The 15420-nt window shown below is 42.5% G+C and overlaps 3 protein-coding genes across 8 annotated transcripts in view; all 3 read right to left on the reverse strand.

Moving 5' to 3' along the window:
* Positions 1–3046, reverse strand: part of irf2b (interferon regulatory factor 2b) — an 18621-nt gene extending 15575 nt beyond the window's left edge. For all 5 annotated transcript variants that reach the window (XR_011077777.1, XR_011077775.1, XR_011077774.1 and 2 more), the window contains exons 1-3: positions 2776–3046; positions 370–462; positions 181–280 (exon numbers count right to left, since the gene is read on the reverse strand). Coding sequence is in view for 2 of the 5 variants with exons in the window: in XM_068581730.1 (XP_068437831.1) it covers positions 181–280; positions 370–456 (187 nt within the window). In the remaining 3 variants the exon portion in view is untranslated. The remainder of the gene's footprint in view (positions 1–180; positions 281–369; positions 463–2775) is intronic.
* A 2098-nt stretch (positions 3047–5144) lies between these two features.
* Positions 5145–10314, reverse strand: LOC137788494 (caspase-3-like). 2 transcript variants are annotated; one of them, XM_068581335.1, is made up of 8 exons: positions 10175–10314; positions 8533–8601; positions 8069–8205; positions 7508–7636; positions 6369–6544; positions 5948–6068; positions 5620–5853; positions 5145–5278 (listed from the first exon to the last, which is right to left on the reverse strand). In XM_068581335.1, the coding sequence occupies exons 2-7, from the start codon at positions 8595–8597 to the stop codon at positions 5621–5623; spliced, it is 861 nt and encodes a 286-aa protein (XP_068437436.1). In that variant the 5' UTR covers positions 8598–8601; positions 10175–10314; the 3' UTR covers positions 5145–5278; position 5620. The 2 variants fall into 2 exon arrangements, with proteins under 2 accessions (XP_068437436.1, XP_068437427.1); XM_068581326.1 differs by having other exon boundaries at positions 5145–5853.
* A 206-nt stretch (positions 10315–10520) lies between these two features.
* Positions 10521–14455, reverse strand: cenpu (centromere protein U). The gene is made up of 13 exons (XM_068581767.1): positions 14358–14455; positions 13889–13943; positions 13587–13674; positions 13119–13350; positions 12885–12969; positions 12662–12739; positions 12470–12560; positions 11980–12106; positions 11812–11890; positions 11472–11519; positions 11294–11355; positions 10981–11137; positions 10521–10803 (listed from the first exon to the last, which is right to left on the reverse strand). Exons 1-13 carry the CDS (start codon positions 14360–14362, stop codon positions 10726–10728), a joined length of 1185 nt encoding a protein of 394 aa, XP_068437868.1. The 5' UTR covers positions 14363–14455; the 3' UTR covers positions 10521–10725.
* Positions 14456–15420: the final 965 nt, after the last annotated feature.

Here is a 15420-nt window from a genome sequence, read left to right on the forward strand (position 1 = left end):
GAGGATGCTTCGTAGAAGCTTCCTCTGGCCTGACTGAATGGGAAACTCCTACAACTTGGATCAGTTGGTGTTTCATCAAAGACATTGGAAGATTCTTTGATTTTACACAGAGAACCGGTGTGTGTGTTTGTGTGTGGCTTGAAGATGAGAAAGCACTGAGTGCATGATTAGACTTCTCACCAGTGTGTATGGCCCATCTCATGAAGAGCGGAGCATCTTTCTCCAGGTCCCAGCCGTGACGTGCCGCATGCATCCACGGGATCTGGAAGATTCGCTTTTCCTACAGACGTTTACGTTTGGTCAGCGCTTGACAAATAATATCATCCTGTGAGTCTGTGTGTGTGTGTGTGTGTGTCTGTGTGTACTTACTTTGTTAACCCATTTGAGTCCTGGTATCTGACAGGAGTCAATCTGTTCCTCCAGCCAAGGTCGCATCCTCATTCTCTCTACTGGCATCGTGTCCTGCGAGCACACACACACACACACACAAACACAAACACACACATAGATATCTATTACAGATAATATTTGTATGTTAAATGATAAATTACATTGGAATTATCTCTCTTTAAACGTTTCTCTCTTCTAGTACATTACGACGGTTTCGTTTCCATCAAGGGGAACAAAAACAAAGGTTGTAATTAGAAGCCAGCGCTTAAAGGAACAGTGTGTAACCGTCACAGGGATGTATTGGCAGAAACGGGAATAGAATATTAATAAAGTATATTACTTTAGCGTACGCTGACATAAAAACGACAATGCTTGTGTTTCCGGAAAGCTCAAGATGAGGCGATCCCACGCACGGAGGCGCCACCGTGGTCCTATATACGGTAACCTAGAGGACAAATCAAAGTTTGGCCCGCCATGTTTCCACTCGTGAGAAGTTTCAGTCGGTTGCAATCCATGACCTCTCGCTAGATGCTGCCTAATCCTACGCGATACACCTTTTCAGGTTGCTTTTCATACACACAACCCACCCTTTGAGAGCAATACAATAAAAAATAAAAGGGAGAGTTCCTACCATTAGATCTGTGGCTGTAAAGATAACGCTGCCTCCGAGCCCATGACAGCGGACTCACTTATCTCCACTGCACCTGCAGCTGCGTCGTCTACGCAATGACTGTTTATTGTCTGACTGCGTAGCATCATGGATTACATATTTTAGAAGGCGAGGCAGGCGGTGCGGACGACAGAAAGAAATGGAGGAAAGATAACGAATGCAGCAGGTTTTTTTTTTAGCTCAGTGTGCAGAAAAAAGCGTCGCTCAGCGGCCCCGCCACACTTGATTTAGGAGCACAGAGGGTTATGATCTCAGCAGGCCGATCAAAGTCCGGTCAGCAGCACAGCAAGGGCCGACACACTCCCCGCACTCGGTGGTTTGAGTCCGCCGGTGCCAGAGCGAGAGCTCCCCAACAGGTCGGACAGGGTGACATGCATGGCACGGCATCAGGCACAAAAAAAAATATTAGCCCTTTTTTATGAGCCGCTGCAGCCAGCTTACTTACGGGAACAATCTGCACACTAATTATACACTACAACAATCAGCTTCGGTGCCATTGTGGCTAAATGTGAGATTTGCAGAAGAATAAAAAAGGTGGTGATATGACTATAAATATTGTTTAAATTGTTGGATTTAAACTTTATCTAGGTGGATGAGTGAAAACAGAATCAATGCAAGCTAATGAATACATTAAAAAAAAAGGTAAGATAAGTCGTTAACTCAGTGTCACACCAACACAGTGAGTTGTAGTAACATATACAGGGTTCATACATATTGTGACCAATGGATTTCCATGACTTTGAACCAAATGTCTGTGAGCAAACATTGTGTAAAATAATGTGTGTAAACATTAAAAAGTGACAAAATGTAGTATTTAAACTAACAATGAGGATTCAAAGCATACAGTAAACCTTAAATGATACAAATGAATGAGAGACAATAGTTTGATTAAAAGAATAAACATTTATATAGATGCCTGTATGTATGCTGCTTATATTTTGAGCCTCTTTCTTTTAAAAGCAGATTCATTATTTCAAACTCATCGTAAATGAACGTCATGAAAACATGAATACAACACATTTACAGGACTTTTACAACACTTTTGGAGTTTTATTATTTTTTTCCCAAAGACTTTTCCAGTGTCTGGAAATAACCATTTTATAAAACTCCATGACTTTTCCAGGGTTTCCATGACCGGAAAGAACCCTGACATAGTGTTTATTGTCTGCATTCAACAGGTATGATCATCCAGCAGCAGCCAGGTATGTGAGGAACCAACTTAAATAAGATTAAATCAACACTGAACTTACAGTACAGCGCAAGTGGCGGGCTTTCTGACAGCACTCGGAATTCCCCTCACCTGCACGAACACCTGAACACCGCATGAATAACGTTACACTCGAACCTCACACAACAGCTAAGCTAGATACACAACTGTTTTAGCAACGTCAAACTGTGACTGAATGAACACGTTTTCGAGAATGAGCATAACACACGTCCTGGGGACATTAGCTGTGTGACTTCTGTGAGATGTTGACAGGTATATTTTAGTATTTATTTTTCAGCGAGGTAAACCGTCTGTGTGTTTAGCGGGCGGACCCACAACAAGCGAGGAGGCAAAAGTGAAAATAAAATGCAATGAGCGAGAGTCAACAACAACAACAACAGAGAGAGAGAAACTACAGTCCCACTTTCACTTGCACGTCGAGCTAGCGAAGCCGTCATGTCCACAACAGCGTTAACATGCGGAAATAACATGGAGAAGAAGGTTGTACCTGTTCGGTGTGTGGACGGCCTGTGAAGCCTCTCTCACGGTGCCGCTGTCACCGCGACAAGCGCCGCTGGAGTCCGACAAGTTAAAGTTGTTTGTGTAGAGAGAGAGGAAAGAAAGGAGGAAGAGGAAGAAGAGAAAGAAGAAGAAAGAAAAAAAGGAAAAGGGCGGCCGTCGTTTATTTCTCTTTCTGCGTCCAGACCGAAAGCAAAACAAACGGCTGCTTCGGGAAGTGGGGGCTCGCGCTTGGAAATCCCCCTTCCCTCTCTCGCGCTCTCGCTCTCGCGCTTTGGGGGTCGATCAGAGCTCGCGAGCGGCGACCGACGCGGAAGTCACTTCTTTTTTTTCTTTCTGGCCCGCGTGTGCGCGCGCGACCGGAACTAAGTGGACTCACTCTGATTCACATTTCAGAACCTGAATCAGAATCGGAACCGTTTATTTTTTTATTGCAAAACATTAAACAGACGAGACCATCAACAACAACAGTAGATATTAAATTAGGTAAAATATAATAAGTAAGTTTTATGTACGTGTAATGTTAAAGTGTAATGATAGTGTGAAGGGATGTTGAGCAATTATTTGTTCAATGGCTTCAAATTGGGGCTACGTGAGATTTAAAATATATATAAATTAGCATCTGCCTATTGTATTATAAATTAAGTGGAGTCACATTGCCACGGTGATATTGTAGTGTATGGCAATATTAAGTGATTGTTGTCTTTTTTTAATTAAAGTCATTTCCGGGGACCGCCCATTTATTTTTATTCGTCCTCCTCGCAAACATAGACGATCTTTGAAGGTGGATTTCATTTTCACTTCCTCCTGTGTCTCCTCCTCTCCTCCCCTTTCCGCGCGACTGCTGCTGGAAACGAAACAAGAAACTTGTGCGTGTGCGTGTGCGTGAGAGAGACAGCCCACCTGCAGTTATTTGGATTTCCACAGTATTTGCCTGAGCCGAACAGATGTCCTGTAGTGAGACACGTGGGTTTATTTTCACAACGCAACAGTTTTAAACAGGAAGTAGAAACTGCACCGTTTGCCTTTTAATTGCATCCGATTCCATCTATAGTCAAATATAGTATTGGTTGTATAGACTCATACAAAAACGTAAATAATTAAAAATGTACTAATTGGTATCATTCTCATGATGTTAACACTAAAGTATGAAAGACCATTTCTGACACACACAAAAATAAGTAATAGTTATGACCAAAAAAAGTCATAATTATGATTGTTTTTGTGTCAGAATTGGGCTTCCATACAAAAGCTATATTACTTTATTTGTTTGAAATGTATTGTTATAGTTGTGATACATCCTATCTTGTAAAGGCTTCACATTAGCTCAGTGGGCTTTCTGCCTCACAATGTGATGTTATTTATCTGTGTTATGTTATTTATTTTTTTAAATTGCCCAAATTTATTTATATATATATATATATATATATATATATATATATATATATATATATATATATATATATATATATATATATATATATATATATGTATTTAAACTAAAAATGTGTTTTAAAAAAACACACACACAAAGCAGCTATTTAAGCATTGTCATGGACACTTCATGCATGGAACAGTCCGTCCCCCACATGGCCCTCTGTGTTTACACCAAAGAGAAATCATAGTAAAGAACAGGAACAGAGGATGTGATGCTTGAAATATATAAACAAAAAAACACTGTGATTGGAACTAAATATGTTTAAACAATGTCAGGAAGCAGTTATGAACGGTTATACTGTCGTGTCACAGCCCTGGAATCAGGGTTATCTCCCTCTGACACACACACACACACACACACACACACACACACACACACACACACACACACACACACACACACACACACACACACACACACACAGATAAACTCATAGAGCAACTGACAACTTAGCACACAAGATGCAAATAACCCTCGTTCAAAGTATTGAGATGCAAAGAGACAAGCGCGGCAGCTGTAACCAAACACACACATCTGCTTGTCTGCAAAAAATAAGTATCACTTAAAGTATCTGGGTGGTGTGTGAGTGAGTATGTGTGTGTGTGGAGGGGTAGTGTGTGAGTTTCAGTTCCTGGAATGGTGTGTATACCTTGCCGACTCATTGCAGGAAAGAAAACAACACTAAAAGAAATGTCTCTCTGGCGCCCCCGTGTGGCCGCGCACAAGTTTTCCCAGTGTTCTCCCAGTGTTCTCCCAGTGCTCTCCCAGTGCTCTCCCAGTGCGCTCCCAGTGCTCTCCCAGTGCGCTCCCAGTGCTCTCCCAGTGCGCTCCCAGTGCTCTCCCAGTGCGCTCCCTGGTGACTCATCATCCTTCCGGCGCTCAGAGTGGAAACAGAACAAAAACCAGGACCACACTCGAAATAATCTTTGCGTCATTGTTTTTATTCTCGACCCCAGTGAAAGAAACACACACACGCGTGGCTGAGCACAGTTTGTCGGATATGTTCAGGTAGTACGCACATCAAGAACTACACACACAGTCCATTTGTGACCACCTGAAAAAAGAAAAAAGTACTACTAGTACTCACACTGGGAGTATTCATCATGAGCATTAACAGTGCGCCATATTTAAAGGGACTTTAAAATGGCCTGATATTTGATTATACTTTGTGCAGTTATTGCATTCAAAAACCTTTTAAAAAGGTATGTACACCTGTTGTTTACCTGTGAATACTTCATACTGACTGTATTGTGTGTACCTAGTAAAGAGATGATATGCTTATGACCTTTGCTCGTGTTTATGTCACTAAAAATATAAACGTTGACAATGCTTTTGGGTTCTGGGAAACCAGACGGCGAAAGGCGAAATAGATGGAAATAGAATCAGCCGTTAGACCTTAATGCTGAGGAAAGTAGAAGTCCTTGGTGAGCATGGAGACGATGCAGGGGATCTGCTTCTTGCCGGTGAATCCGGGCGTGTTGGAGTTGGACTCGAAGTGCAGCGCCACCTTGCGGTTGACCCGGGTCATGATCTGCATGAGCTCCAGCTGCCCAGAGAACTGCAGCAGCATCTCACACAGCGAGCGCATGAACCACGAGCCGTTCTGGATGTTCCTCCACGAGTAGTAGCCTGCGGGAGAGAGAGAGAGTGCAGCCGCGTTAGCGCTCGCGCTCGTCAAACCGTTTTACCGGATGAAGTTTGTTTCTATCCACCGAGCCGTTACCTGGAGCAGTTGAGTAGGCGTACAGGAAGTCGGCCTCCACGGGGATCCTCTCCGACGTCTGCATGGCGACGCTGTCGGTCTCAACGAGGGAGCCGCCGTCCAGGTCCGTCCCGCGGCACGCCTGGAAAAGAGGGGGGGGGGGATCAAATTAGATGTGTGACGTGATCTAATTTGACATGACTTAAACAAATTTCCATGACTTTTAACAACATTTCCATAGTTTTAACCACTTTTCCATGACTTTTAACCATATTTCCATGACTTTAAACCACTTTTAACTACCCTTTTTGGATTTTATTTTTTTCTAAGCTATTGGAAAAGTAGTGGACGACATGCTGGTACTTATAGTTTGTTTTTCGGGAGGAGTCGGCTTTCTTCTGCGAGCGCTGAGAAGTGATTGCCCCATCGTGACGGGACTCACCTGGATGAAGAAGAGCTTGGGTTTCCCCACCAGACTCTGGCAGCGGTCGCCCTTGAAGAACCTCGTCAGGTTGTCCAACTTCTCGAAGCCGTCCGTGCCGTATATCACGCCCTCGTCTCCGTGACTCAGCAGCACGCACACGAAGGACGCGCTGTCGCTGTGGTCCTGCTTGGAGGCTGGAGGCGGGAGAACAGGCCGAGGGTTAGATACCGGTCCAGGTGCCGTCTCATTCCAACTTGTTTTCCATTTCTTCTTGAGGAAATCGCATAAAAAACGGCACTTTGCATATCTATGCAATCACAAGGTCGATTAAACGACCATTTAACTCATTTTTGACTGAATCAGTAGGTGATTTTTCAATTTTTAAACCAAAAAACATGTTTTTCTTTGACTATATATACTTCCTAACATGCCGATACTTGTATGATTGTGTTTATTGTTGCAGATTTCAATGCTTTTGGTCTTAATTTTTTTTTAAAAAGGTGCACTAATAGTCTTTTTTTTTAACTCGGGAACTCTCGAGGACTCCTTTTTCATACACCTTGCTCAGACTCATGCTCGGTATTTCTCAAAATTTCTTTTAACAGTGATTTATTTGCAGATATAAAATAAATCTCAAGAATTTGCTGAAAAAATACATACAATAAAAACAAGTATTGGAATTAATGTTGGTTCCCTACAACAACTCAAACACAGTGAAACGTGTTAAAGACGCTTTATGAATGACCGAAAAGGCTCCCGCGCTGCCATCTAGTGGCCGCCGTGTGCTGCTGCAGTAACGCAGCCGCCTGACGCTTGATGATGAGAAGCAACGCTGGAACGTTTAATTAAAGCGTTGAAGAGACTAAATGTGTGGATTGTCCCCCGGATATAAAGCAGAATTATCCTATTGGATAAAATATTCACATTTAAAGCTCAATTATATGGAAGCCCATTTTCGCCACAAAAAAATTAATAAAATAAAAAGTCATAATGTTCGACTTTTTATCTCATAATTATTATCTCAAAATGATGACTTTTTATGACATAACATAACATTTTATCTCATAACAATAATTTTTTAAGTCATAATTATGACTTTTTTGTGGTGGGAATGGGCTTCCATAAGATCAAAACACGAAAAAACATTGAAAAGCTACCGTTGCTCATCAGCTCCATCATCTGATACGTGGTCTGATCGTTGGCCACCGTGATCTTGTAACCCAGCTGGGCGAAGGTCTTCACGGCGTCGGCGGCGTCAACGTCCGTCCCGTTGCGAGTGCTCATGTCTGCGGAGACACACAAAAAGAAACGCACAAAACAATGTGGTGGTTGTTTATTGTGTAGAACTGAGAGTTTAGACGACTGGGACTGCGTTTGGTGAAGCAAACACAGAACTTTATCCTTATTTATGTGTTAACATTATGCAAACTCTATTAAATAATATGGAGCTTTTTCATGGCAGATATTTACTAACGACGTTCCAGAGTCCCAGCAGGCCTCGGCCCGTGATCGATCCAGGCCCTCATATCTTCTATTATTTACACCAAAAAGAAGACCTAAGCTGCGGCCGGTTTGTCAAAAATAATTACATTAAACTGCATAATTTAGTGCCATTTCGCTGAGTGTCTTTAAATGCCATTGTCTCCTTTGCTTTTGTAGATGATGGGTGTGTGTGTGTGTGTGTGTGTGTGTGTGTGTGTGTGTGTGTGTGTAGTTACTTGTGCTCTTGTCAAAGTTCTTATTGTTGATGATCAGACAGGTTCCGATGGAGGGATAGTCCATCCTGTAGCGGTATGAGTCAGAGCCTGCTGCACTACGGCTGCTGGGGGCCGAGACCGCCTTCTCTTCCTGTGGCCTGAACACACACACACACAGATTTGTAAACACAAACATTGATTCAAAATTCCAAGGAACTGGCTTGGCACCGAAACTCGTTCAACCACATTAAACGCAGCACAGGAGTCAGTCACTCTTTCACAAGAAGCTTCTCATGAAATAAACGTAGGCCGGCGGCTTCATCGCCGACACCGCGGCAAATGAAACGTTAAAGAGGGAGAGAAAGCGAAAGAAAAAACCTCAGAGTTCATGTACAGGTGACTCGACTTTGACTCGTTTGATAAATGACATAAATAAATGTCAGCGGCTCTAAAAGGTCAAACGGTCGTCCGTGTAGAACAATTACCTTGTTCCAAAAAACGACAGCGCGTCCACAGTGTCCACGTCACTCTGCCGGTCTCCATCAGCCATGTTCCTGCAGGCGTTAAACACACAGAAGTGCAGAAGTGCGTTAAGAGTCTGAACAGAAACAACACGGTTGCTTTAGATGTGTGTTGGTTCACTTTCTTAGATGAAGATAAAGACAAGTTTAGCCCTGCTAAAGGTAGGCGGGTCACCTGAATCCAGCCAGAACACTCATTTACATGTGACTTTAGCTTTATGAAATAAGACTTTTATCCAGAGTAACCAGCTGGTTTTGGCCTTTTAAATCTTAAATTACATTTATCAACATTTGAGGGCGGCAGCGGGAGAAATACACGTTTATCCTTTTTGTTTGAAGTAATCCTCTCGAGATCGTTTTTTTGGAGAGCAGAAGCTTCTTTGGTATCAAATCAGTTTCAGGTTTAGGTGACAGGATGTTGAAATCACAGCAGGTTTACAGGTTCTTCTACGTCAGAGAGGTCATACTTCATGTAGTTAGTCTGGTTACCTGTGGTTAGGATGGGTTAAGAGTTCATAATATCTCTAATCCAGACAATCTTAGAAGTAAAAAGGTAATATATTTGATTAAATATTTATAATAAAGTAACTCCCTAGAATAAATACAGTGTCCAATACTGACTGAACCAGACAAATGGGACTCATTATTTAAATAAATAACAAATCCGCACATATACATACATCCAGGATGTATAGACATGTTGATTAATTGATAAACATGACTTTTACATGACCTTAAACCACTTTTAACCAAATTTCCATGACTTTTAACCAAATTTCCATGACCAAACATGTAGTAAAATCAATAAAAAAGTGATAACATGTAGTATTTATACTAACAATGAGTATACAAAACATACAGTATACCGTAAATTACACAAACATAAATGAATGAGAGACAATAGTTATATTAAATGAATAAACATATATATATATATATATATATATATATATATATATATATATATATATATATATATATATATATATATATATATATATATATATATGTCTGTATGTGTGTAAGGAACACTTGACAACTGTGCAGGTATGATGCAACGCCAGCTCATAGAAACCCCAATGAGGAAGTCATGGCCGCATCCTTTATCCTCCGCCATCAGCAGGACAGTGAAGGGTCCGGAGGACGCATCTGATGTCCATGAGTACCGTCAGCCCTGTGCATAACCCACCTGGCACGTAATGTATACGTTATAACACGTCTTAACACGTTCAACGCGGCTTATCAATGGGCGTAACGTTCACGCTCAAGAGGATTGTGGGAATATTTGGTCCAGAGGCTAAAGTGCATTAATGTAATATGTACAGCGAGTTTACGTCGATTTAAACTACAAGTAACATTTTTTTTTCAAGAAGCAACGTTATATCATCATGACTACCTCACGTTAACGTAGTTATAATCGTCTTTAATGCGTCCAACGGCTGTTACGTTAACGTGTGGTACCTGTTGAGGAAGCGCGCGCTGAATGAGCCTGCTTTACCAGTCCCGTCAACGCAACTTACAGGAAACGAGACGCGTCTTGGTCGTCAACTTTGTCAAAGTGTCATTTCTGATTATTATTTGTATTTATCGAAGTAAGTAAACGTACCTGTTTTGAGAGACGGGTGGTAGGAATAGCCTCGTACTGGTTCAATCAACTCCCCCAGTCCTTACGATGACTTCAAGGACCGTCAAAGTTGTTCAAAGTACAGTGCGGAAACTCTTCAGCCAATCAGGGCCGCGGATCCCCGCGGGGGGGCGGGTGCAAGAGCACCTTGACCAAAGGGAGCAGTTGATTGGCTTAAACAACTGTCAGGACACGTTTAGTGTTTATAGAGAAACTGAAAACACTGGATTTAAATACACGTCAGATAAAAAGACAACAATTAGACTACAAGCAAATCAACCAGAAATTAAACTTATTATATTCTGTTGTCTAAACAAGTTTATTTGTATGAACAGTAATGCTTATTTATTAATCCAGCAATGATAAGGATGTTTTTTATTTGCATATATACACATAATGAAATCTGAATCACAACATATAATCCAAAACGTGAATTTTTCTGTATTAGAAAAAAACTTTAGAGTGGCTTTGCGTCAACTTTGAGTCCTTTAACCTGTGCACATTCTGTGTAAATGTTGCGGTGCGCTATTATTTCAGTCTTCTTGCTGATGCTCTGCAGTCTGAAAATACTTGGTCTCCAATAGCAGAGCAGGCAAGCTGGACGCCCCGTACTGGAAGGGAGGAGGAGAGGAGGAGGAAGCAGTACATCAATACGAGAGTTCCATTGCGAGGCATGAAAATACATCAAATTAAGATAGAAGTTAAAGTTGTACTGTGACAAAGACACAAGTTCAGGTTATGATTTCCATTATTTGTGTGTGTGTGTGTGTGTGTGTGTGTGTGTGTACCATCTCTTCTTCTTTGGGGTGTTTGCGTCTGTAGTCGAGGTACCGCGCACTGAGCTCTCTGAAGTCCTGCAGGAAGGCTCGGCCTCGCCTCAGGTCGGCCAGCCGGACCTCCAGCTCGGCTTTCTCCTTCTGCAGCAGCCACATCTGCCTCTCCGCCCTGACACACACACGCATGCACGCACACACACACACAGCGTGAAAGGTCATTGTGATGTACGCAGGATGGTAAAAATTCCTCTTTTTCTTTTGGTGTCATTAGTGCATCTAACAGATATTTAGTGTGTGTGTGTTGTGTGTCTTAACCGCCTCTCACCTCATCAGCTCATGTTTGGCGTCCAGCAGTCTCTGTGTCTTTGTGCGGATGGAAGAGCCCACCTGACACCACAACAACAACAGGAGTGAAAGCAACAGTAAGTCCAGGCTGCTGTGCAGTGACGTGGTGTCTGCAGCACGACGAGGACTCTGCTGCTGTGCTGCTATCCCATAGTTACCTTGGCGTTTCCTCTCTTTAGAGCCTTGAGCTCTTTGGCAGAAGAGATCTGAAAAAAGAAAACCAGCGAACACATTTGGACATCAGCATTACTCGCGTCGGGTTTGACGGAGATGTTAAAGTTTGTACGATCGTAGATCCTTGCTGACATCATAGCGCCACATTTCATGGGGGGTAAACTTAAGGGGAAATGGCGGTTGGTTATTAACGCTGAACTAGTTCTTTGCCCCTTGATTAAGTCGAGTGTGTGTACTATAGTTTCTCTTCTTGAGTGTGAATCTCTAACAGAGTTTTCTTTTTTCTTTGCTTCAACAAATGAAGTAGAGTTGATGAAGTCTGACCTTTTCCAGCAGTTGCTCTTTCACATTGGAGGAGAAAGAGTCAACGGCCTCTTTAACTGCTTTGGACTCCACGGACTCTCTGAAACACACGTTTGTGAATGGAAGTAGTTGTTATGGTTGTGGGGTTCAGCTCACAGGCGACGTGTTTTTTTGGGCGTCTTAGTTCACCTGTACTGGTCGCAGAACTCCAGAAAGGCGTCCAGCACCACCTCACACTCTGTTTCTCCACGTCCACCTCGTCTCCTCCTCCTCTGGTCGCCCCCGCTGGACTTCTCTGGTTCTGCAGAGGCATCGCCTTCACACGGGAGAAGTTGTATAGTTCACATGAGAGAAGAGTCGATAAAGAGTAAGGGGCTGCTCACTCAACAGAAGATTTACAAAAAAAACAATGTTCAGCTGAACTTGTGGTATGAAACATTGGCTCTATTTCTTAATAATTACATAGTGTATGAAGACAAGACAAGCTTTAACAGTCCTTACATCGACAAACAATGAAAAGGCCTAGATTTAAAATGTGGCCAAGAAATCGCTTGCTTAGCTTAGCATTAAAACTGGAATCGTTAGCTTGGGTCTGTCGGGACTTGATGCTAAGCTACGCTAAAGAGAAAGGGCCACAGTGTCCCCTAGCAGGGTTTGAACCACGTCTACGCTCACTGACCCGATGAAGACGTTCTAGATTTCGGCCGCTCGGACGAAGACTTTCGGCGTTTTCCCAAACTGAAAGCCGCCGCCTTCTTCGGGCTCGGCTTCTGAATTAAAACAAAATGAAGACAAATGCGGAGGTTTAAAACAAATGCGGCGTTTCTGTGGATGCTCGGCTCCTCGCTGCTGCACTGAAGTTAGTGCATACCCAACTCTGATCATCATCCAAGTCCTCCTCGTCCTCCTCAGAGGACAGGACTCTCCGACGGGCAGCGGCGGGTTTCTCCTGGAAGAAAAAAACGAACAAACCATTGTATCAACATCAAAAGAGTTTCTTTCTTTTAAAAGCATGTTCATTATTTCAAACTCAGCGTAAATAAACATCATGAACACATGAGCTGACCGGAGATATTCATCGTTCACTTCCTCACCTTTGGTGTAGCGTCGCCGGACGTTTCACTTCCTGTTTCACTCCCTCTCTTCTTGCCTTTCTTCATCTGCTGGTTTCCCTCCGGCCTTGTTTGGGACACAAGAGACGAGATGAATCATATGATGGGAAGACAGAATATTGGTTTTAGAAACGTCCATGGCACGTATTTGCTTTTATATTCTTTTTTTTGTACTTGAGATTGTCTTTCTAAAAGGCGACCAGAACGTGACCTCACCTCGTGCCTCCAGAACTTCTCCTGCTCCTCTTTTTCTTCTCCTCTTCCTCCTCCTCATCTCTCTCCATCTCCTTCCTCTTCACGGCAGCTCCGCGCTGCTTTACAGCGGTCTTTGGCATCTTCACCTTCTTCTGAGGAATTTCCTTTTTCCCAGCTTTGCGTCCGTTCGTCTGTGCTTCCTGCTCCGGGACGTTTAAGTCGTCCTCCATGGCCGTGCTGTGCAAGGGGTTGCCTTGAGGGGGAGACAAACAAGTTACCTGGTCAGTATAATGTTGGTGGTTCAGGCTGGAAACAAGGTAGCCGGTAACATACTGAGAAGGAAAGAAAGATGAAGAAAATGCAGGAAGAGACAAACGTGAAGAAAGCTGGTCGCCAATGTTACTGTGAAATTAGATTTTTCCTAGACTCCCAGAGACATAATGACTCTGATATGGATCATGATACAGCCGTACAGTGTAATGAACTCACCGTGATCCTGCTGCAGCCCGTCGAGGAAGCTGGCTCTGTCAATAGAGGACAGGTTGGGGGCTTCTGTTGGATCATTGGATAAATCTTTCTGGAAATGAACGCGAACAGAGAAAACCACTCAACTCCCATCATTTACAGTTTTGTCGAGCTTTGTTTAGACACTCAGTACTATTACAATGACACTAATAGAGGACAGCACGGCCCCATTCGTATCCCTTTTAAATGCTGTTATTACAAATCATAGAGCACATCAACTGGACTCAAACCAAAGTGGTGCAAAAGCTACAGAGAGCTGAACTCACCTGACTCTCCTGTGGAGGCACCGTGAGCACTTTGGCTCTTCTGCCCTTTTTGGCACTGTGGAAACAAAGACAGGGGGATTTCATCAACAACATCGCCATCATCATCATTATCCTCCTCCTCCTCCTCTTTAGTTGTTGTCTAAAACCTTACAGGGAACCGTAGTATCGCTCCGTTTAGCGGTTGTGTGCCTAACCTCAACCAAACTCAAAGCAGGAGCACGTTCACTGTAGCTTCTCCTGCCACTTGGTGTGCTTAAAAACTATACAACTTGAACGAATTAAGGCCTAAGTTTATGCTAGTTTGACCACTTTGCTCACGTAAACTAGCGTAACGGCGTAAAGTGAACAAGCAGGCCAACGATAGGTCTAACGTAACTTAATGTTATGGTAACGTTTATGACTTTACCAACATAATAGCTGTGTGTTATAGGTATGGGTTGGATTATAACTCAAAAAGTATATTTCTCACCTCATTTGGAACAAGAAGCTTAATCGTTTGTTTTGAAAACTCAAATTGGACAGAAACTGCTTCCCGCAAAATGATTCAAGTTCCGGACCGTACCATTCCAGATGCACAGGGGTGGCGGTGGTACAACGAAGTTACCTGCTAATATGAAGGTTTATGTGGAGTTAATGAAACGTTTTAGCCTTAGTTTTAATTATCATATAGTCTGATTTATAGTCTATAGTTTACCTAAATTATTATTTGCACTTACAATGTATAAAAAGATGAAGGCACAACTACCCCGAACGGATATGCTGAAATTTCGGTCCTACGGAAAGTGAGAGGGTTCAACATCAGCTTTGTGGATTAGTTGATACACAAATCCATGAATTAAATATAACAGGACTCCCTAAAACTTTATTAAATATTTAAATAGTTGTACCTGAACACACAGCCCGGATGAAGCAGAAGACGGATCACACAGTTGCCTTGATGATTTTTAATTAAAATCTTTACAAAACAAATCTGATGACAGTACAAACAGTTATAGCAAGACCGTAGTCAAAAGTACTTTTCAACATTTTTAAACTTTAACATTCAAGCTGTGAACAATGTCATTTTGAAGTTTCACCCTTCTTCAGTGTTTACTAATAATTTAAGAAAACTGATTCCTTCATATTTAAATCTCTTCCCTCCATGTTACGATAAATAAATTAAAAACACTATCCCTTTGTCCTGAGCGATGTTTAGTACCTGAATTCCCTTTTTTTTCCTCCAGCTGGCATTGTTTAAATTATCTTTAAATATGGCTTTTTCTATTAGTTCCCAGGCTCACAATTGGTCCCAAGCTTATTCATGAATGGATCCGAGTAAGATTTTTTAAATAAAAAGACATCTGAGAAAAGAAATCTCATCAAACACGCTGAGATGTTGGTGTGTAGCGTTGTTCATGTTGCAAACGGATCAACGCGGGCAACTCAAACCAAATAAAAGCCTCAGTGAATCCGCTTCAGTGGTCAGTCCTCCGCCACCCTTGATGTGTGTGTGTGCGTAGGAGGTACAGTGTGTTTCTGCCGGTAAAGTCCTG

This window comes from Clinocottus analis, unplaced genomic scaffold (genome assembly GCF_023055335.1).
Source record: "Clinocottus analis isolate CAN_PGR_092001 unplaced genomic scaffold, fCliAna1.0.p SCAF_10, whole genome shotgun sequence".
NCBI lineage: Eukaryota > Metazoa > Chordata > Actinopteri > Perciformes > Cottidae > Clinocottus > Clinocottus analis.